Genomic DNA, 22,478 nt, shown 5'->3' on the forward strand with positions numbered 1-22,478 from the left:
TGTCCGGTCTACATGTGTTTTGTGGACTTGGAGAAGGCATTCGACCGTGTTCCTCGGGAGGCCCTGTGGGGGGTGCTTCGGGAGTATGGGGTACCGCACAGTCTTATCCGGGCTGTGCGGTCCCTGTATGCCCGGTGCCAGAGTCTGGTCCGCATTGCCGGCACTAAGTCGGATTCGTTCCCGGTGAGGGTTGGGCTCCGCCAGGGCTGCCCTTTGTCACCGATTCTGTTCATAACTTTTATGGACAGAATTTCTAGGCGCAGCCTTGGCGGGAATGGAGTCCGGTTTGGGGGCCTCAGCATTGCATCACTGCTTTTTGCAGATGACGTGGTGCTGTTGGCTTCGTCAGGCCGTGATCTTCAGCTCTCGCTGGAGCGATTCGCAACCGAGTGTGAAGCGGCCAAGATGGGGATCAGCACCTCCAAGTCCGAGGCCATGGTTCTCAGTCGGAAAAGGGTGGTATGCTCCCTCCGGGTCGGGGAGGAGGTCTTGCCCCAAGTGGAGGAGTTCAAGTATCTTGGGGTCTTGTTCACGAGTGAGGGTAGGATGGAACGGGAGATCGACAGACGGGTCGGTGCAGCGTCTGCCGTCATTCGGACCCTGTACCGGTCTGTCGTGGTGAAGAGGGAGCTGAGCCGAAAGGCAAAGCTCTCGATCTACCGTTCGATCTACGTTCCTACCCTCACCTATGGTCATGAACTTTGGGTCATGACCGAAAGAACTCGATCCCGGATACAAGTGGCTAAAATGAGTTTCCTCCGCAGGGTGGCTGGGTTCTCCCTTAGAGATAAGGTGAGAAGCTCAGTCATCCGGGAGGGACTCGGTGTAGAGCCACTGCTCCTCCGCGTTGAGAGGAGCCAGTTGAGGTGGCTCGGGCATCTAATAAGGATGCCTCCTGGACGCCTCCCTCGGGAGGTGTTCCGGGCATGTCCCACCGGCAAGAGGCCCCGGGGGCGGCCCAGGACACGTTGGAGAGACTGTCTCTCGGCTGGCTTGGGAACGCCTCGGGGTCCCGTCGGATGAGCTGGAGGAGGTGGCTGGGGATAGGGACGTCTGGGCTTCCCTTTTAATGCTGCTGCCCCCGCGACCCGACCTCGGATAAGCGGAAGACAATGGATGGATGGATATTTTTATTTCATTATTTTATTTTCCAACAAAAGTATACTGCTGGAAGAGTGAATATCCCTATGGGGATGAATAAAGTATTTATCTATCTATATCTATCTCCATCTATCGAACTGGGTGCCCTTTGAGTTTTTTGGTAAGACAATGTAGCTCTCCGCTTGAAAAAGGTTGGGGACCCCTGCCCTACATGCATTTCTTCCATGGTTTCCCTTTCTAGCCATTGTTCATAAACTGGCAGCCTCCAGGCATCTTGGTCTGAAGCACCTGATCATTTAGGCGCAAAGCAAGGGGGCTAAGACGCTTGACAAGACAAACTCATGCCAGCTGCCGTTAATCATGAGGGGAAGAAGAAATGTGATGGCAAAGCAAAGCCACCAGAGAGCAGCGTGGTCTATTGAGTCAGACTGCCAAACACCTGGGTAACATTTTCAAGTACTTACAACCAATGTTCCCTCTAAGCTAGGCGCGTGCGCAATCGCGCACTGCCCGCAGATTCTCAGCGCACAAGAAAATCTAGCCAGCGCACAAAAATCAGGGCTTGAAATTGCTAATTTAGAAGCGAATTAAGTCAAAGTTACAGTGCAAGATGGTAAAAATACACGGGTTCCCCTTACGCTGTTTTCTAAATGCGGTATTTTGAAGTCAAGGTCGAAGTCGAACGAAGTTGAGTAAAGTCAGTGGAGTTTTTCGAGAACCGGCTTCTTCGGCTCTGCTTACTAAAAGGAACCGGCTCTTTCGGGTCCTAAACGGCTCTTCGGGTTGTTTTTGCTTCTTTCATCCCAACATGACCAAATATTATGTAAAATTATGCACAAAATGACTTAAAGGAAGGGGGGAATAGAACAAAAAAGAAAAAAAATACCAAAATGAAAAAGTAGTGAAAAGCTGAGGAAAAAAAGGAACAAAAGGAAGAGGAAAAAAAAATTTTTGGGAAAAAAGCCTGAAAAAATAGAAAAGAAATATAGGGAAAAAAGTAAATAGAGAACAAAAAGAAAAAAGTAACAGCTCGGAAAAAATAAACACAACGAGATTTTTTTTCAAAGGAAATTAATAAAAAGTAGAAAAAAACAGGAAAAAAGAAGAAAACGTTTGTGTTGCATTCAAATAATTTTCAATGATATCAAGTGAATCTTGTTGCCAACATTGTACTTCCACTAAAAAATGTGATGAGGTACAGTTCTGTATCTTGCAACCGACTCAATAAGCCCCCAAAAATGTTAATATTATGCGACAAAAGATATCAGGAAATAAAAAGAAATGGATATCTTGTAAAAGAATTGTAAGAACAAACGACGTTTGTAGGCAATAGTACATGAGTCAATTCATTCAAAAGAGAAAAATCATTTTGCATTGCCGGAAACTCAGCAAAATGTAACTTGATGTCACGTTTTAGACATATTTGATAATGACTTAGTTGCCACACTTGGGATTGCCGTTGCTCACTGTCGTTTCAAGCGTTGCTCACCGACTTTGTGCGAACGCTCAGACCCGTAAGGAAAATGACAGGGAACATTGCTTACAACTACTGTAGCTAAAATTCAAGCACTTTTTAAACTCTTAAGACATAACATTAAAATTCAAGCATTTTCATGGATTAAATCCTTACCCTGCTTTCCTTCATTCTGTCTTCTTCTATGATGGCTGGGATGATTTTCAAGGTGATGGAACCTTGAGACTGGGACTGGTATAAAAACAGAAAATTAGAATTACCGTATTTTCCGCAATATAAGGCGCACCTAAAAGCCTTTATTTATTTCAAAAGCTGACCATGCGCCTTATAATACAGTGCGCCTTTTTTATGGATCAATATTAAATTGCAAAGATTTCCAACTAACTTGCACCCGCCGACCCGATTTTCCCCCGAACGCCAAGTAGTCCGCGGTGTATGCTGGGATTTATTTACCGGCGTTTCATTGGCTAACCAATGTGTCAATCATCAGTTGAATCGATCACTATTGGCTAAAGTTATTTGGAGGTCAAGGGGCGGATCCTTTTTATCGTTTACAGGCTGGCATTGGCTTAAACGGCAAAACAAAGCCTGCAATTGGCCGAAAAAGATGAATGCGTATAGCACGTGGCTGACGGCATAGAGAAAGCATTGTTTTCTATTCTGTATTTGTAAATATTTTATTATCCTGGATTTACTACACTCACGGATATAAGAGGACATTGCCTTGCACATTATTATTAACACAACGACTTCGGTGAGCTACTCCAGGTTTTATATTGTCCCTGTATCTTGTTTCAGACTGAACTCTATGTTTCTGTGATAAGCGGTGCAGATAATGGATGGAATGGAGTGTCTATTTTTAAATTCAACTCAATTCCAAGTGTTTATTGTCATATGCACGGTAAAGTTGCGAGCAAAAAAGAAAATAGATACTAAGGAATGGTTGGCATTTCTTGAATCCCAAGACTTTAACCTTCCAAATGATGGAACGATGCATTTGAGTGACATCTTACGGACACCGCATTCGCACGTGTTCTCGACACGTATTTGCGTCTTTGCAAGCTTTGGGAATGTTAAGGGGGTAATAAGTTGGACTGAACTATCTGACTGTTTTGTCCACGTTCCCATTGTAGCGCCTTATAATCCGGTGCGTCTTATGTATGTCAAAAATACGACCAAAAACTATTTTTTCGGGGTGCGCCCTATAACCCGGTGCGCCTTATAGTGCGGAAAATACGGTACTCCCCACTATCAATTTGTGTTTCCGTCTCCAAATTGCACCGCATTTACCAGAATGTGACTGATTTCATCCGGCCGTTTGTGGGTTATCAGGTTGCCGTTGACCTCCCGTAGTTCATCTCCCACGTGCACCAGACCTGGCAACACAAACGACACAGTCATTTTCTGGCCACTACAGATTTATTTATTTTCTCAAATTTAAGATCCAAACTCAAAATGATCTTTGTACGAGCTGCATCGGATAAACTGCTATATAAAATGGACTCTACCGTAAATTCCGGACTATAAGCCGCTACTATTTTCCCTAACTTTCAACCCTGCGGCTTATTCAGTGATGCGGCCAATTTATGTCATTTTTTTCTAACGGCCGCCAGCGGCGCTTGAGTGTTGCTACCATTAACTGCCCTGTCAAAACTATATTATTATTATTAAAGCTTTGAAAACTCTCTCGGTGTACCGTCTTTCTTTGTAAATATGTGTAACCCGTGTATAATATGTATTTGCAACTGTATATTTTTGTAATGTATTTATTTGTATTTATTTTAGACACTTATTCCGATATGTTTTGCACGGGTGTACGAAAAATGAGGGGCGGAACAAACGCGGGGTGCCGAGTTTAAGTGGGGACCGCTAAAGGTGAGGGACAGACAAGGAAAGAAGAGGGGGTAAAAAGTTGGTTAAAGAAAAAGGAGTTGCGTGAGTAAATGTCTACATCTGATATATTTTTCCCACCCTTACCTTTGGAAATATACACTTTGTTCCTTGGATTACTTTCAACGGGATCCGGACTCTGCAGGTCTGCATCAAACCTTAAGTACCGGTATCATTTTCGCCTCATTTTGCCGGCTGTGATTTTTGAACTGTGGACTTTAATGAAGGACATTTAGTTTCAATCGCGGGACTTGAAGTCGGGTTTGGGTTAATTTTGTGTTTGTGTTACATGTTTAAATGTGGGCGCATGCGGTTTATATACAGGAGCGGCTTGTGTATGTACAAAATCGGGTTTCCTCTTAAAATGTGGTGGGTGCGGCTTATAATCAGGTGCGCACTATAGTCCGGAATTTATGGTATTTCTTACATTTTAGGTCATGCCCCCACAGACCTGCCGCAGTTTTCATATGCGCCATATTCCGTTACGCTCAGAGTTGTTTACGTCACATTTTCTCGGATCGTGTGACCATTGAAGGATTTTATGTTTTATTTATTTGACTCTAAGGGATTTTATACATTTTTATACAAGTTACATTTATTGAATGCAATGAAGATTTTTCACAGAGAAGGCTTAAGGTCAATGTCAAGTTGCGCCGTTCCGAATGTTTTGTTTAGTTCTGTTGACAGAGTTTTTGACGCAGGTGGTAGGCGCTGTTTGGAGAACAGAGTCCTGATGACGTGGAAGCTCGCGGGGATGTTTTGACAGGTCCAGACGAGGTGGCGACTAGGTGGGGGGGTTCCTGGCCCGCCATGGGGGTGGTCGACACGCCGGCTTGTGAAAAGAACTTCAGAAGACAGAACTTAAGAAGAGACGGAAGATCGATCTTGAGAGGGAGGCTTGACGAAGACTAATTAGACAATAATTCGGCTAAATTCGATGGAATTCATTTAGTTAATTAAATACTTAAAGAAAATAAATCTGGCCCCGTGTGGAAATGCTGGTCTCGTGCAAATATTTTTTCCATTAAGAAAAGAGCATGCATTGTTGGGAGAATGAAGGTTAGGTTTGGTTAATAGAGACAGATAACTAATTCGAATAATTTGGCAAACGATACATTTCTAATGAGTTTAATTACACCATGCAACCATACTGCGGAGAACAGTGTCAAATTGCAACACAAACTTGTCTTTTAATTGGTGGATTCCGCGAAACTGGACAAAATGACACCCACTTGTTTTCAGTCCTCAAGGAAGAAAAGGAAACTTCCGTCATCCATTGCTGTTCAATTAAGATGAACTATATCATGAGCTAATGTCCTATACCTAGGCTTCTCAACAATCATGCGTGCTCGTTTTCTGAGAGAGAATAAAAAAAATAATCAAACAGCCTTCAATTCCGCACGGGAGCGGGTTTATTCACAACAGCGGATGTAAGTGTGCCTTCCCGAGACGACTCTCCCACCCCGATTTTTCCATGATCATTTATACATTTCAACAAACACGTAGCATAGAAATCCAACACACCGTGGTGGACAAACACATGGAAAGCATTCAATGGCGGGAAAGCAAGGCCAACTTTAAAATTGCTGGATAAGCTTCGGCGTTAGCATCCATGAGTACTTCCTCAAACAATGGGCGCTTTGAGGGTGACGTCACAAGTGGGGTGTAAAGTAGGCTTAAACGTATTCGCTAAAAGTGTGTATTTCTAATCAGTTGGGCCTTTTTGGCATCTCCTAGTTTTACTGTGTCTGAACTGTCCCAGGGGTAGGGGCAGAGGGAGTTTCTTTTCCCGTTTCTTTGTCTATTTCACTAAAACACAGCGCAGTGGGGGAAGGTTTTCAGAAAGGGCGCGACCGGTGAGACGAAAAGAAACTTTCTGCAGCTCCCTAAAAAACTCAAAAAGTATTTGCCTGAATTTCCTTCTACGATTAGTCAATATTTTTTAGCTCTCCCACACGTAAGTGGTCGCTTTAGACCCGACATGGGTTTCAAACAGGAGACACTTAAAACTCAAAGGAGATCACATACAAATAGCATTTAGTAAGATATGTGAATGATCTCACAAAAACATCGGATTTCACTCAAAAATTGAACATTAAGCTCTGTCGAGTGAAATTAAACACAATCGCACACCTCTTTTAGCAGGGACACCGCTTCCCACACCGCTTCATGATGTCCTCAGCAATATCCGCCGCTTTACATCGCGAAATCGGAGACACGTGGTCGTGAGCATTAAAAGGAATATAGTTTGTTTTAAACAAACTGCAATATTGTCAATCAAAATATTGGGGAATCAGAATTAATTTTACTGGAATTTGGTTGCATCTTTTTAATTAGTGTGGGATTGTGGGTCCTCAAATCAGACCAATTGAGAACCACTGTCCCAATACAGTACTGTTAAGCCTCTTGTTTCGCATTCTATGAATACTGTTGGCAAAAACAGGGTTTCCTGTCTACAGCCGTCATCGCGCTGTGAAAAAGAGCGGCTCGCTGTTTTCCTCCCAAAAAGAAGACCCAGTCATTTAAACGTCTACGGATTGTCGTTCGGAATGGACCGTCGCAACAACAGGTGCCATTTCCCACTGGCTGACATAAAGTTGATCACATCTCCATGGAAACACCAACCCCGTTTGGAATCCCCAAATATGCAATCTCGTGGCACTAATCTGGAGGATTTAATCTCTGTTGACAGTTTGCTGAGCATTACACAACGTAATCTCCTCACTTGTGTGTCACGGCTGACAAGGAAGTCCTGCGGGTGCGGAGTTTAGGTCAAAAGGCTCGGGGTGTAAAGTAGGCTTAAACGTATTTGCTCAAAAGGCTTGAGGGGGGGAAAGGGAAAACATCACAATGCAAAGAAGAGACTGGGTTTTACCGCTACGGTCGGCCGCTCCTCCCTTCATGATGCGAGCCACGATGACGGCGCCGGTAGCATCGTCTCGCCGAATCGTTGCGCCCTGATCGGGCCGAAACCACAATGATTAATCAGAACGTAACTGAACTGTTCATGAATTTTTCATGGCCAAATTCAAGCACTTTTGAAGGACTTACAAAGCCAATTCTTTTTATTTGCTCAATCCACAAACATATGCCCGATTTACAAATATGTTTTTCAAGTCCTCAAAAAGTCCGCAATCGTCACACGTGGTTTTTCAGGTGGACGAATATATCCACAATTCACGGTCTATCGCAGACCTGGGCACTCCGGTCCTGGAGGGCCATACATCCTGCCAGATTTTGAAGTTTGCTCTTCTTTAACTCAGGTGATACAAATTATAACCTCGTTAGCAAGCTAGCAAGTGCTCGTTAACGATACTGGTGATTGGAATCACCTGTATTGGATCAGAGAAACCTCAAAAATCATGCAGAACATACGGCCCTCCAGGACCGGAGTGCCCAGGTCTGGTCTATCGAGTCAGACTGCCGAGAAACATGGTAACCATTCACAAGCACTTCATCCAAAATTCAAGCACTTTCCTTGAAATCCTTGAAAATACAGCATTAAAATGTATTTAAGCATTTTTGAGGGTTTCAGGCATAAAATATAAATATTAAAATGAATACACTATTAAATATGCATAAAATAAAATAGCAATATTATAAAAAATAAATAATAATAAAAGACACACAAATGTAGCATGGGCATCTTCGCTGGAAAACAGTGAGACAATAGCTTGAAGCTCTACCTGGTACCATGTCAAATTTCATCAACATCTGAAAAAACATACATTTTACACTTTTATAAGTGGAGTTTTAGCAGTTTCCAAAAGTGGCTATTTGGAGAAGAAAGGTTTACAGGTCTGCGATTGGCTGGCAACCAGTTCAGGGTGTCCCCTGCCCACTGCCCGATGATTGCTGGGATGGGCTCCAGCACACCCGCGACCCTACTGAGGATAAGCGGTGCAGCTAATGAGATGAGATGAGATGAGGTTTACAGGTAAAAAAAATAAAAAACAGAAAAAAACAATGCAACTTTGCATTTTACTTTGGCCAATTTTTTAGACATTTTGAAAGAGTTGTAAATGTTTGACTCATCTGTGAAAAGGTCAATCAATGTTTGTGCAACCTTGCACGCAATAACGGTATTTAAAATCGTAACACATGCTTATTTTGGGGGTCTGGTTTAAACACACTGTGTATATCTTCAAATCGGTCTTTTGAGAACTTCATAGGCTAACAAATGTGTCAACCATCCTTTGAATTGGTTACTACCGGCTGAAGATATTTGCCGCTAAAGAGCTACTCTCTGTTTTATCAAGCAGGCCCTGTGGACCAAGAAAAGAAGCCTGTTGGTTTAAGATCAGGTAATTGTGTTATTGTAATCCTGTGCAGTCCTTTGAGACATTTTTGTGATTAAGGGCTATACAAATAAATTTGAATTTGACTTGTTATTGGCCGATAGTGGTGTCAATCAAAGGTCAGAAGCCAATGGCCATATTGGAAATAATTTTACTAGTGTTTGTTAGTGGAATGATGTGGCAAAACGAACGGATCACAACAAGGAACCTCGAATGATGCAGAAATGCTTTAAGGTGTATTTTTTTGGCATGATATTTTACACAATTTGATTCACTTTACGGTCCTGGATGAAAAGACTCAGTTTTTGGAGAATATCAACTCATCAGCTGACTACCCAGGGGGCTTTTTGTTGAACTATCACAAATTTGTTTTTTTTAGTATCTTGTTTTAGACCGTTGGCCTGCCTGCGGGCCAGTCAGGACTTTCAGGGTTTAATCTTTATCTTCACTTCAAAAACGATGTTGATTTGATGGCAAAACACTCTTCTTAAGTAAATGAATGGAATGCCAGATGGCGGATTTTTTTTCCTCGCGAAAAAAACGGAAACATTCTTAACATGATCAACTTATCTGCCATTATAATGTTACTCAAAATGATTGAAGTCTAAAATATATAGATGGGAAAAGTTAAAACAGTCAAGGGGATGGGACCAAGATAAGCCTTAGCTTTTTCCCCGTCAGCGTTTTTTTTGTCTTTGTTTCCTGTATGATTACCAATCAAGAGGTTGCAGGTTCGATTCCCAGCTCCTCCGTGTTATATGTCGGAGAGTCCGTGGGCAAGACACTGAATCCCTAATGCCCCCTTAAACAGGTAGGCGCCTTGCATGGCTGACTCCCTATTGAGTGTGTGTGTGAATGGGTGAGTGTGAAGCACATTGTAAAGCGCTTTGGGAGGTCTTCATTGACTTGAAAAGTGCTATAAAAATGCAGACTATTTACCCTTTAGCATCTTGATTATCCTCAAACCGTTTGGAAGCTGACTCCCTATTGGTGTGAGTGTGTGTGTGTGTGAATGGGTAAGTGTGAAGCACTTTGTAAAGCGCTTTGGGAGTTCTTCATTGACTTGAAAAGTTCTATAGAAATGCAGACCATTTACCATCTTGATTATCCTCAAAACGTTTGGAGGCTGACTCCCTATTGGTGTGTGAGTGTGTGTGTGAATGGGTAAGTGTGAAGCACATTGTAAAGCGCTTTGGGAGGTCTTCATTGACTTGAAAAGCACTATATAAATGCAGACGATTTACCATCTTGATTATCCTCAAAACGTTTGGAGGCTGACTCCCTATTGGTGTGTGAGTGTGTGTGTGAATGGGTAAGTGTGAAGCACATTGTAAAGCGCTTTGGGAGGTCTTCAGAGACTTGAAAAGTGCTATATAAATGCAGACCATTTACCTTTTAGCATCTTGATTATCCTCAAAACGTTGGGAGGCTGACTCCCTATTGGTGTGTGAGTGTGTGTATGAATGGGTAAGTGTGAAGCACATTGTAAAGCGCTTTGGGAGGTCTTCATTGACTTGAAAAGCGCTATAGAAATGCAGACCATTTACCATTACCGCATCGCTAATTTCAAGTCTAATCATTCTAATGGAAATTTTATTAAAGATATACCATAAAACACTTGAAAATCAGCACAACATTCACGTATATCAGATAATTTAGCCTATATTCAAACAACAAAGGAAAAAAGTGAAAATAGTGAAAATAGGTTAAATAAGTATTTTTTGTTGCCAATAGGACTGGATTAGAAAAAAAAATCCACAATTATTGAAGAAATGAAAAAAATCTCACCAGCGGTTCCTTGTTTTTCACCAGACGCACGATCTTCACCGACTCCTCCTCCAGCTCATCATCCAGGTCCTCTGGCAGGGGAGGCAGCACCGGGTCAAATTTCTTCTGGGCTACAGTGTCGTGGGCCGAAAGCACGGCCTGGGAGGTCCACACAACCAAGACCGAGATCGGTAGGATCCAGAATCCTTTTTTTGAGATGGACTTGATGGCGTACCTTGAGGTGAGGAGCATTAAGCAGAAGCAGGAGCTCTTTCTCATCCTCGTCAAGAAGCCCGTTCTGGAGCTCCTCCGTCAACTGGAAAACCAGAATGGTGATCAAAACCCGGGCAGAAATACCAAAGGGGACATTTTTTGGACATACGTCATCCACCAGGCAGGAGGCGCTGTGGAGGACTGGGCACGGACTGAGCTGCTCATACCGCTTCAGTTTTTCATGGATCTGAGTACGAGACCGTTTCTTGAATCCGTTCCGTTTCAAAAACGCGACAAAAACCGAGTCGACGTACCTTCATGAGGTAGCCGAGACTCTGCTCGCTGAAGACGTCCTTGAGGAAGACCAGGTCTTCCTTGTGGTTGGCATCGGGGTGGAGATGAGAGGTGAGCAGGGCCAGCGTCTCGTGGAGATCTAACACAGGAGAGTCACTGAAACGGATGTTCCTCAGGAAATTCATTTCAATTCAATGTTTCTCTCTTAATTACGTACACTACCTTTCAAAAGTTTGGGGTGAAATGACATTATTTGTAAAGGAAAATCAGAAATAAATTTGCTTTAGAAGGCTAACGGATGATTGTGCAATTATGCTAGCAGTAAAACTGACATTTTTGGAGCGAGTCAAGTATCCGGAGCATCAACATTGATGGGTGTTATTAAACTTTTGTGTGAAACTCTAGAGTTTATTCTTGTTCTAGGAAAGGCAGACTGTTTCATGCGAGTAATAGCCCAGAAACTAAAGATCTCCTACAACAGTGAGTACTACTCCCTTTAGAGAACAGCACAATCAGGCTTGAAACAAACAGGGTTGGGTAGGGTTACTTTAACTTGATTACTTTCAATTACTTTTGGATTACTCCAATACCAAATATGCTAATAAGAGACAAAAGAAACGAAATATGAATAAAATTACTAAATTTTGTGCAGGCTTGGGAAATAACGGAATACATGGAACGGCAAAAATGATGTCGGCAAGCTGTTTGGATTGATTTTCATTTTGTTTTTGTCGCATCAAAGAGATCAAATCCAGGAGAGAAAGCTTACCACGTGTTGTGAGTCATCATTTGATTCATATTTAGTTTCTTTTGTCTTACATTAGCATATTTGGTATTGGAGTCATCCAAAAGTCATTGAAAGTAATCCAGTTAAAGTAACCCTACCCAACCCTGGAAACAAAGTGGTAATGATGCGGGAATGCTTTTAGGTGGATTTTTTTTTTTTTTTTAATCCGCCTGAATTATGTGTTTTGGAGTAAATATTTGAAATGGTTGGATTCACTGGACTTTTGCTGGAGTAATGAGCCCATGTTTATTCAAAATAGTTCATTAGTGGAATAATAAAACACTTCTTGGGTGAGTTATACCGGGTTTTAAAGTTTTCGGTTACTCGGGGTTTCTTCCTTTTTCTCATGTTGAGGTTTTTGAGTTTTTCCTTGCCCTCATGTCGATTTTAGATCAGGGGATGGTGTCATAATAGTCTGTAGTGGTCTGTGCAGCCCTTTGAGACTCTTTGTAATAAAGGGCGTCACAAATAAACACGACTTGACTTGACTGATCATGAAGTTTCTTTGATGAGTACGTTTTGAAATATCTTGAATCCCATTAGCCTTCTAATGATTGGCGGCGTGACGTATTTCGGGGACGGGTGACATCTTGAAGACACCCATTTGCTTCTCAACAGTCTCGTTGAGGAGTTAATATGGGCAATAAAACACAGACATTAGAAATGAATAAAGCAGTGTTCATTTTACCTGTGAAAAGTGATGGGTCCCGGGGACTTGCATGCTCAAAAATCTATGGGTCCCCAAAATTTAGTGTTATCCAGGTTGAAATTGTAAATCGGTGACAAATATATCATAAAAATCTATATATTCGTTCCGTTTTAATCATCAAATTATGAATTCATTTTCTGCATCAAATTATTGTTGGTAATATACCGATTAAAGGGATAACCACAAACCTGTCTTTTTTTCATTTTCTCCTTTTATACTTCCTTTTTTTCTTAACTTCTTTATACAACATCATCATTCGAATATAATGCATCAAAGCAAGTGAGCCGTTTGAGAGCCGGCTCTCTTTAATGAGTTGAGCCAAAAAAGCCGGTTCTCTAAAAAGAGACGGACTTTTCACCACACAACTCGAGATCGGCGTGCAGACGAAAACTCGAACCGCGAGACCAAAACAATAATGGCGGATCTGCCTGACGAAAAGCTTGGAGTGCGGTAAATCTTTGTTTAAAAAAAAAATGTAATCGGGTAATAATGACGATTATGTGTACAAAAAGTTAATTGGTAATACAAAGCAGTTATTACTTCAAATTTTTCAGTTCATATATTCTTCGTGGTTTGCTGTCCTGCCATAGTTGTAATGCCTTCTCAAGGTCCAATCCATTATCATCCTCCTCATAGCGTCACCAGGAATACAACTTAGTCCATTTTGGCAAAAAAGTCCTTTTCTTGCGAGGAGTTTTCTTTTGTTTATTTTCTTTCGTCGAATCGTTGGCTTCAACACACGTGTTTTCCTTGCCATCGCGATCTTCCGAAGAATTTTTCCGCCGTTTTTTCGTGCCGGAATTCTTGCCGTTGTTACCAGTTTCCGTGTTACGTTTCAACTTGTTACCGACACTGAAGAAATAACCAATTTTTTGTTGATTTGCACCTAGTACCAACTGTTTTTTCGGAGGCATACTTCTCTTTCACTCGACAACCTCCAAAACAATGACGTCATCTCGCAGCAACGAGATCTCCTTTGCCGAAATCGGCGCGAGACCAAAACAACAATGGCGGATCTGCCTGACAAAAAGTTTGGAGTGCGGTAAATCTTTGTTTAGAAAAAAAAGTAATCGGGTAATAATGACAATTTGGTGTCAAAAAAGTTGCGTCCCGGGGACGCACGTTGATTTGAGACGATGCGTCCCCAGCAAAAATGATGCGTCTAGGACGCAGGCAAGGTGTGACTTTTTCAAGGAAAACACCAAATTGTCTGTGTGACTCATAACTTTTGAACGATAGGTACTGATCAAAACCCGACACCCTTACCTGTGTTTGCCGACACCACAGGCATCCTTGGCGGAGTCCCTCAGGGAGGTGTCAGGGTGGCTCCGATGACGGCCGTCGGTCAAGTTCAGCCCAGGTGAGAAATGTTATCGACTGAAAGCGTGAGAAGAAAAAACACATCTGTACGATGGATGCCGAGGATTGTCCGTGCCTCTTTGACTCTTTGAATGAAATTGTTTGAGGGTATTAGCGGCATCCACAGTCTCGGCAAATGATTGTGGGTTAGGGTCGAAGTGGAAAGGTTCGATCCCCCGCCCTGGTGATTAAAGTGCTTCGGCTTGCATCCTCACCCCGCTAACCTCCAGCTCGTGATCGGTCCATCTGTCTAAATCAGGGGTCGGCAACCTATGGCACACGAGCACATGCACAAATAATAATGTTTTTTTTTTTTTTATACAGAAAGAGGAAAAGAGAAAGAGAAAGAAATAGAGAGAAAGAGCGATAGAGAGAAAAATAAAAGAGTGAAAGAGAACGAAAGAGGGAAAGAAAGAGAAGAGAATGAAAGATCAAGAAAGAAGGAGATGAGAATGAAAGATCAAGAAAGAAGGAGAGAAGAGAATGAAAGATCAAGAAAGAGAAAGGAAAAAAAAGAGAGAGAGACAGAAAGACAGAGAGAGAAAGCGAGAGAGAGAAAGCGAGAGAGAGAAAGCGAGAGAGAGAAAGCGAGAGAGAGAGACCCAGCCAACAAAACACACGTGCGCGAGAATGAACAAATCATGACGGCTCCTCTAGCGAAAACACCTCGTTCTCTCCAGTCAAGTGGACAAATGACTGGGGCTTTGTGCAAAAAAATGACCATGCTGTTTTGTGCATTATGCCCCGAGAGCGTTGTACCTCGCGCATCAAGTGTTAGAGACGAAACATGAACATGAATTCAAGGCGGAGACATTAATACACGCTGTTTACAGATACGGCAAACAAACACAGACCCTGAAAACCTTTGTCACTGCTAAAAACACCACCACTGAAGCAAGCTATCACATTGCTCATGGCTTGCATGGCAAAGCACGGTGTGCGATTCAAGTTTTGATATTTTCTGCAAAAGATATCATTGATGAATGGTATAGTAGCTGACCATATTACTTGTTTTTTGATTGTAGTTTATCGTTGATTAAGAATGGTTGATTCTGGTTCATTCTTGTAAAAAGTTGAAGTCAGGCATTTCAACATGTTGTTCACATTCATATTTTAGTTAATTGATAAACAAGATTAGTGGAAGATAAATAGGTCAGTTATACCAGTGTGCCACTGGAATTTCATCTTTCCAAAAATGTAGGCCATTATTCAGTATTTTTGCAATCTCGAGGAACTGTAATAGTCATCCATATCAGTAGGTGGCAGTAAATTTTTATATACCGTAAATTCCGGACAATAAGCCGCTACTTTTTTTCCCAAACTTTCAACCCTGCGGTTCTTTCAGTGATGCGGCCAATTTATGTCATTTTTCTAACGGCCGCCAGCGGCGCTCGAGTACTAAAAGGTAAGATTTAGACCGGTGGATTATATGCGCCGAGGAAGACTGCAACTTCTTGGCTTGTGCATGAATTGAATTAGCGTAAACATACCCTCATCATGCAAAATGCAAAAAGAAAGGCACATGACGCAGCATATGAGGAAGATCAGGACGGTTTCACAAATCTAAATTTCAAATTTCGTTTTGTAAGCTTTGTAGAAAAAACAGCCATTCCCTACTTCCATCTCCTTACTCTCTCTAATTAAAAGAGCTCTAAGCAAAACAACCCCCACCGCTGTGTTTTTTCCACGATGATCTCCCTTCTTTGCGACCATATGGCCGCATTAGCCCTCTTCCTTTATCGGGGTTTCTACAGCTTAAGGCAAGTTCAATTCAAGACTTTTTACTGTCCTTTGAAATCAGATTTAGAATAGAATAGAATATACCTTTATTGTCATTGTTACAAAATGGGTTGAACATATTGTGAGACAACACTCAAAGGAGCGCAAGAGAAAAACGAGCTGCAGGTTGAAATATGTCAGCCTGACGTTGCCAAAGCCAGGTGCCTCGAACAAAGACACTGGACTTGTATTTCTTTATCTCTCTCTCTCTATCTCTCGCTCTCTCTTTTTTCCACCCCTTTTCTTCCACTCTGTGTCTCTCTTTTTCTCTTCCTTTGTGTCTTTCTCTCTGTTTTTTTTAACTTCTTTTGCTCCAACTTCCTTTTGTCTCTTTTCTCTTTCTCTCTTCCTACCCTTCGCGCTTTCTTTTCTCTTTTCTCTCCTTCTGTCTTTCTATTTCTCTTGGGATTTCTTTCTTCCTCTCCCTTTCTTTTCCCCCTCTCTCACCACTTTTTATCTTTTGTTTCTCACGCTCTCCCTCTCTCTTTTTCTTTCTTTGTCCCGCCCTCTCTCCTTTTCCCTACCTCTTTCTCTTATTTCTCTCTCTCTCTTTCTCTTTAATCTACTCGTCCAGCACCCGACAGAATGTTTGTCCTATCGTATGGCCCCCGAGTTCAAATGAGTTTGACACCCCTGCTGTAAAGTGTAAAGAAGAGGTAAGCCGTTTCTTTTGAAACAAAGGTGAAATAAGAAAGGTTGATGCGGTTGAGAAAATGGTCAGAACGCTTTATTTCAGCCACTTTTTGTGTAAATTATGACCTTTATCTTCTTTGTTCTATTATATTGTGTAAATTATAACCTTTATCTTCTTTGTTCCTTTATATTGTGTAAATTATAACCATATCTTCTTTGTTCCATTATCTTTTTTGTTTTATCCTCACTGTTAAATGTGAAACTGGAGTGCCACGTCCGATTTCGTTGTCACAATATGTTCAACCCATTTTGTAACAATGACAATAAAGATATATGCTATTCTATTCTGTTTTTTTACCACGGAGAACCTCTTGAAGCACTTCTTCCAGAAGTAAATTAAACTTCACTTTAAAGCTTGATGCGGTTGAGAAAATGGTCGGAATGGCTTATTCCGGCCACTTTTTGTGTAAATTATAACCTTTATCTTCTTTGTTCTTTTATACTGTGTAAATTATAACCTTATCTTCTTTGTTCCTTTATCTTTTTAGTTTTCTTTTATCCTCACTGTTAAATGTGAACCTGGAGTGATACGTCCGATTCCGTTGTCACAATATGTTCAACCCATTTTGTAACAATGACAATAAAGGTATATTCTATTCTATTCTATTTTTTTTACCACGGAGAACCTCTTGAAGCACATCTTCCAGAAGTAGGTTAAACTTCACTTTATCTCCATAGAGTAATGATTTTAAACCTTAAACATACACCATATAGAACCTAAGTTCCTAAGTAGGGCAGCGTCTGTAATTCTAGAGTATTTTTTCTTTTTCTTTTTAGAATTAAAGGAAAATTAGATACCAGGTCCCTGTTGTAAGCCTTCAAATTGAGATTTATTTGTGTAGAAATGTTGTCGTATTTCTCTCGTAGTCACCAATCGGATGCTCTCTTATTCTCACCGTTTTTTTGTTCGTCCGTCTCGATTTAAATGCCATGCATGTGGCATGTTGCCCAACCCTGCACTTAAGTATCACTAAAATGTGAGTATCTGTCCTACAAAAAGGCTCACACGCCACCTGTTATGCTGCTGCGCGACTCTCTGGAGCAATACATAGAAAGGGCCATCTGGACATCCCAGGTGGAAGGATATGTGAAAAGTGACCTGTGAAAAGTAATGGGTCCCGGGGACCCGCATGCTCAAAAATCTATGGGTCCCAACAGAGATCTATGGCTCCCCAAAATTTAGTCTTATCCAGGTTGAAATCGTAAATCGGTGACAAACGTATCATATACCGTAAATTCCATACTATAAGCCGCTACTTTTTTCCCAAACGTTCAACCCTGCAGCTTATTCAGTGATGCGGCCAATTTATGTCATTTTTCGCTGGAATATATGCGCCGAGGAAGACTGCAACATCTTAGCTTGTGCATTAATTAAATTAGCGTAAACTTACCCTCATCATGCAAAATGCAAAAAGAAAGGCACATGGCGCAACACATGAGGAAGATGAGGACGGTTTACCGTGATTTTTACAAGTACGGTATGTTTTTTTTACCAGACCCGTTTACTGTGTTGCGAGCGTGTTGCTACCTGTCACAGTCATTGTTTGGGATGAAAGTTATATTATTATTATCAAAGTTTTGAAAACTCTCTCGGTGTACCGTCTTTCTTTGTAAATATGTGTAAGCATGTATAATATGTATTTGCAACTGTATATATTTGTAATGTATTTATTTTAGAGACTTATTCTGATATGTTTTCCACGGGCGAATCAAAAAGAAGGAGCAAAAACAACGGGGGCTGACGGGAAGTGGAGTAAAGGTGAGACGTGTTTTTGGACGCAGCGGACAATAGTGGATATATATTTTTCCCACCCTTACCTTTGGAAATATAGACTTTTTTTTCCTTGGATTACTTTCAACGGGACCCGGACTCTGCAGGTCTGCATTAAACCTTAAGTACCGGTATCACTTTCCGTTCATTTTGCCAGCTGTGGTTTTTGGACTGTGTACTTTATATTCAGTTACAATCGCTGGACTTAAAGTCGGGTTTGGGTTACTTTTGTGATTGTGTTACATGTTTTAATGTGGGCGCATGCGGCTTATATACAGGTGCGGCTTGTGTAAGTACAAAAGCGGTTATCCTCTTAAAATGTGGTGGGTGCGACTTATAATCGGGTGCGCTCTATAGTCCGGAATTCACGCTAATACGTGATGAGACTGAACGAGTTAAGGACGTTTTGTCTATAATCGGAAACTACGCTTACTCATTATACATTGACTGCCCTGTCACAGGCACCGTTTGGGATGAAAGTTATATTATTATTATTATAGCTCTGAAAACTCTCTCGGTGTACCGTCTTTCTTTATAAATATGTGTAACCATGTATAATATGTATTTGCAACTGTATATTTTTGTAATGTATTTATTTTAGAGACTTGTTCTGATATGTTTTCCACGCGCGAATCAAAAAGAAGGGGCGGAACAAACGCGGGCTGACGGGAAGTGGAGTAAAGGTGAGACGTGTTTTTGGACGCAGCTGACAATAGTGGATATATTAGGGATGTGATTGAGGTGAGGAGAAAAAGTCTGAAACCTAGCCGGGGGTTTGGGGACCCAGGGCAGAGCCCAGTGGATGGGCGATGCCCCCCCCAAAGCTCCTGGGTTTTAAGCAATTTACTTGTCCAAAACCATGCTTAAATTAATAATTTAACATCTTTAGAAGATTTAAATAACAAAATAATTTGCCCACATACCTGATTTTTTTTGTAAATACTGCAAGGTCAGTTCAAATGCAGTTCAGACCCTGCAGCTTGTGCAACGATGTGGCCAATTTATGCAATTTTTTTAACGGCCACCAGGGTGCGCCAGAGCAATAAAGGAAAGAGAGAGACAGTCGGATTTGTTTGCTACGCAAGTGAAAAAGTCGGAATTCCGACTATAGTCGGAAAAATCACATCCCTGATGTATATTTTTCCCACCCTTACCTTTGGAAATATACACTTTTTTCCTTGGATTACATTTAACGGGACCCGGACTCTGCAGGTCTGCATCAAACCTTAAGTACTGGTATCATTTTCCATTCATATTGCCGGCTGTGGTTTTTGGACTGTGTAATTTATATTCAGTTACAATCATGGGACTTTCGTGATTGTGTTACATGTTTTAATGTGGGCGCATGCGGCTTATATACAGGTGCGGCTTGTGTAAGCACAAAATCGGTTTTCCTCTTAAAATGTGGTGGGTGCGGCTTATAATCAGGTGCGCTCTATAGTCCGGAATTTAGGGTAAATCTATATATTCATTCAGTTTTAATTATCACAGTTGATTGGTAATACAAAGCAGTTATCACTTCAGATTTTTCAGTTCACAATATTGTACATTATAAAAAATTATATTGCTGAAATATTAGTCTATATATTCATGTAGTTTTATTCATCACAGTTAATTGGTAATACAAAGCAGTTATCACTTCAAAATTTTCAGTTCATATATTCTTTGTGGTTTGCTGTCCCGCCACAGTTGTAATGCCTTCTCAAGGTCCAATCCATTATCATCCTCCTCATAGCGTCACCAGGAATATAATTGAGTCCATTTTGGCAGAAAAGTCCTTTTCTTGCTAGGAGTGTTCTTTTGTTTATCTTTCTTTGAATCGTTAACTTTAACACACGTGTTTTCCTTGCCTTCGCGGTCTTCCGAAGAATTTCTCCGCCGTTTTTTTCGTGCCGGAATTATTGCCGTTGTTACCACTTTCTGTGTTATGTTTCGACTTATTACCGACACTGAAGAGATAACCAATTTTTTGTTGATTTAATAATAATAATAATAATAATTTCCTTGTATTGTCATTCTGTGTAACAATGTACACAGAACGAAATGTCGATTGCACCTGACCCGTTGTAGCGAGCCGATGCAGCCGCAGCCAACAGAGGGCGCCGCCGACCACTTTTTAAGTCTTAGGAATGACTCGGCCGGGGCGCGAACCCGAACCTCCCAGTCGCACCTAATACCAACTGTTTTCACAAAGGCATACTTCTCTTTCACCCGACAACCGCCAAAACAATGACGTCATCTCGAAGCAACGAGATCTCATTTGCCGAGACCAAAACAACAATGGCGGATCTGCCTGACGAAAAGTTTGGAGTGCGGTAAATCTTTGTTAAAAAAAAAAAAAAAAGTAATCGGGTAATAATGACAATTTGGTGTCAAAAAAGTTGCGTCCCCAGCAAAAATGATGCGTCTAGGACACAGGGACGCAGGAAAACCAGAACACTGTTATAGTATCCAATTAGCCGATTGCGATTCTGCCTGACTGATATGTTTCTGTTATTATATGTAACATGCAGGAACAGAAACATGTGGCCGGACTAATAACGCTGGTCTCCAGAGAGTTGGGACAGGGTGAGGTCATCCAATCAGAGGTGGCCATCTGCCCATTACTGTATGCACATATTAAAGCACAGGTGTCAAACAGGCGGCCCGCGGGCTTGATCTGGCAACACTGAGAGAAGCGCAAGTTGCAGGTTTTAATAGCAAAATTCAAGCCCTTTTTCAATTTTACCTGTCCTGTTGGGAACACCTAACATGACCACGCCATACTAACCAATACCAGCTGCCGTTAGTCACGAGGGAAGAAGAAATACAACAGAAAAGCAAAGCCACCAGAGCAAGCGTGTCGAAATTTATTTTTCCTCATTTAATGCCAGTCAGACTGCCAGGGAACAAGCACGAGACAACAATTTCAAGCATTTACAAAACACAACGTTAACATTCATGAGTTAAGGATTTCAAGCAATAAAAATGATTTGAATAATAAGCAAAAATACATGAACTACCGTACCTTTGCTAAATGTATCAAATTCATAGATAGAGAAATTTGTATTACTCTTATATAGCGAAATCCATACCTAGCAGTCACCGTCATGTTTGTTTGCCATCTTGCTTCCCCGCTGTGCTCATTAGGCACTGGGTTTCGCTCGAATAAAAAAAACAATGCCATGTAATAGTCAAATATTACACACTGTACCCTTAAACAGACATGTTTTATGCGTCTTTAATTCATGCGTGGTCCGACTGCTGAGATACATGGCGGGAATTTCAAGCATTTACAAGCACTTTACCGAAAATTCAAGGGCTATTCAAACCTTGGAAACAGTAAATTCAGGCATTTTTAAAGGTCTGAAGCACCTGTACGAACCTTGATTCAATGAAGTGGATTGTGTTCCTATTCCTAATCAATACAGTAGTGCACTAGAGCTAAGATTTTTATAAAAAATGAGATTAGATAAATTATTACTCAAAAATCTTTATAAAATACAGACATTTTAATTGTTCAACAAATATATGAGCCTGTAAAAATTGGGTTGTTGGTTTTAATGTATAATAGAGTATTCAATGAATAATCCACGTTTTACTTCGCGGGTTTTGACTATCGCGGGACCTTTTTGGAATGCAACCCTTGCGAAAAACGAGGGGTAACTGTACATTCAAATCATGAATATTAAGACATAAACACAATTCTTACTTAGAAATAGTCTCCATATATCAAGTTTTTAGCGGAAAATAACAAAATATTAACAAAAAAAAGAGTAAATGAAAATGTTTGCTAAAACGGTGAACAGGTGTCTGATTAGAGGCTAACGAACAAGCTCAATGTCGAGGATTCTCACCTTTTTCGAGGCTCGTCTTCTCTTTTTTTTGCTCTTTTGTCCCGTTCCTCTCCTTCTTTTGTGTCCGTCTTCACTCACTCGTGGCCGACAAACACACACAAGCTTTTATTCGCGGCGCTTTTCTCTCCTCCTTTCGCCTTTCTTGTCCGTCGCCATACTACCGGCTGCGACGCGTTCGGAGGCAGCTCGGAAATTCAGGTTTTTCTTGGTTTAGTTTATAAAATGAAACCCCCGATTTCAAAATATTTTGGTAATAATTCTTTATTTATATGCTCCTGTTTTCAGACACATTGATAGTATTACTGGTGAGGATTTAGAGTAGAGAATATACGCACTTCTAGAGGGAAGAGGGAATTTTGTTTTTTTTTATTTGTACTTGAATGCATCACCTGGAGCTAAGTGATGCTGGGTCCAGCCATGTTTTATTCATCTTCCTATTTCATATTTCTTTATTTTTTAATAGAATAATTTCATCAAATTGGTCGTGAAACACTCACAATTATAGCC

General features: G+C 41.2%; 1 protein-coding gene across 1 annotated transcript; it reads right to left on the bottom strand.

Annotated features, from left to right (window-relative positions):
• Positions 1-1,338: 1,338 nt before the first annotated feature.
• On the bottom strand, positions 1,339-22,143 carry LOC148347853 (MAGUK p55 subfamily member 3-like). Its single transcript, XM_088324285.1, has 10 exons — positions 21,972-22,143; positions 13,800-13,910; positions 11,058-11,176; positions 10,913-10,990; positions 10,766-10,846; positions 10,552-10,689; positions 7,341-7,422; positions 3,866-3,951; positions 2,732-2,806; positions 1,339-1,425 (listed from the first exon to the last, which is right to left on the bottom strand). The coding sequence occupies exons 2-10, from the start codon at positions 13,822-13,824 to the stop codon at positions 1,339-1,341; spliced, it is 771 nt and encodes a 256-aa protein (XP_088180411.1). The 5' UTR covers positions 13,825-13,910; positions 21,972-22,143.
• Between the last annotated feature and the right edge of the window lie 335 nt (positions 22,144-22,478).

This window comes from Urocampus carinirostris, chromosome 19 (genome assembly GCF_059441175.1).
Source record: "Urocampus carinirostris isolate Australia breed hairy pipefish chromosome 19, RoL_Ucar_1.0, whole genome shotgun sequence".
NCBI lineage: Eukaryota > Metazoa > Chordata > Actinopteri > Syngnathiformes > Syngnathidae > Urocampus > Urocampus carinirostris.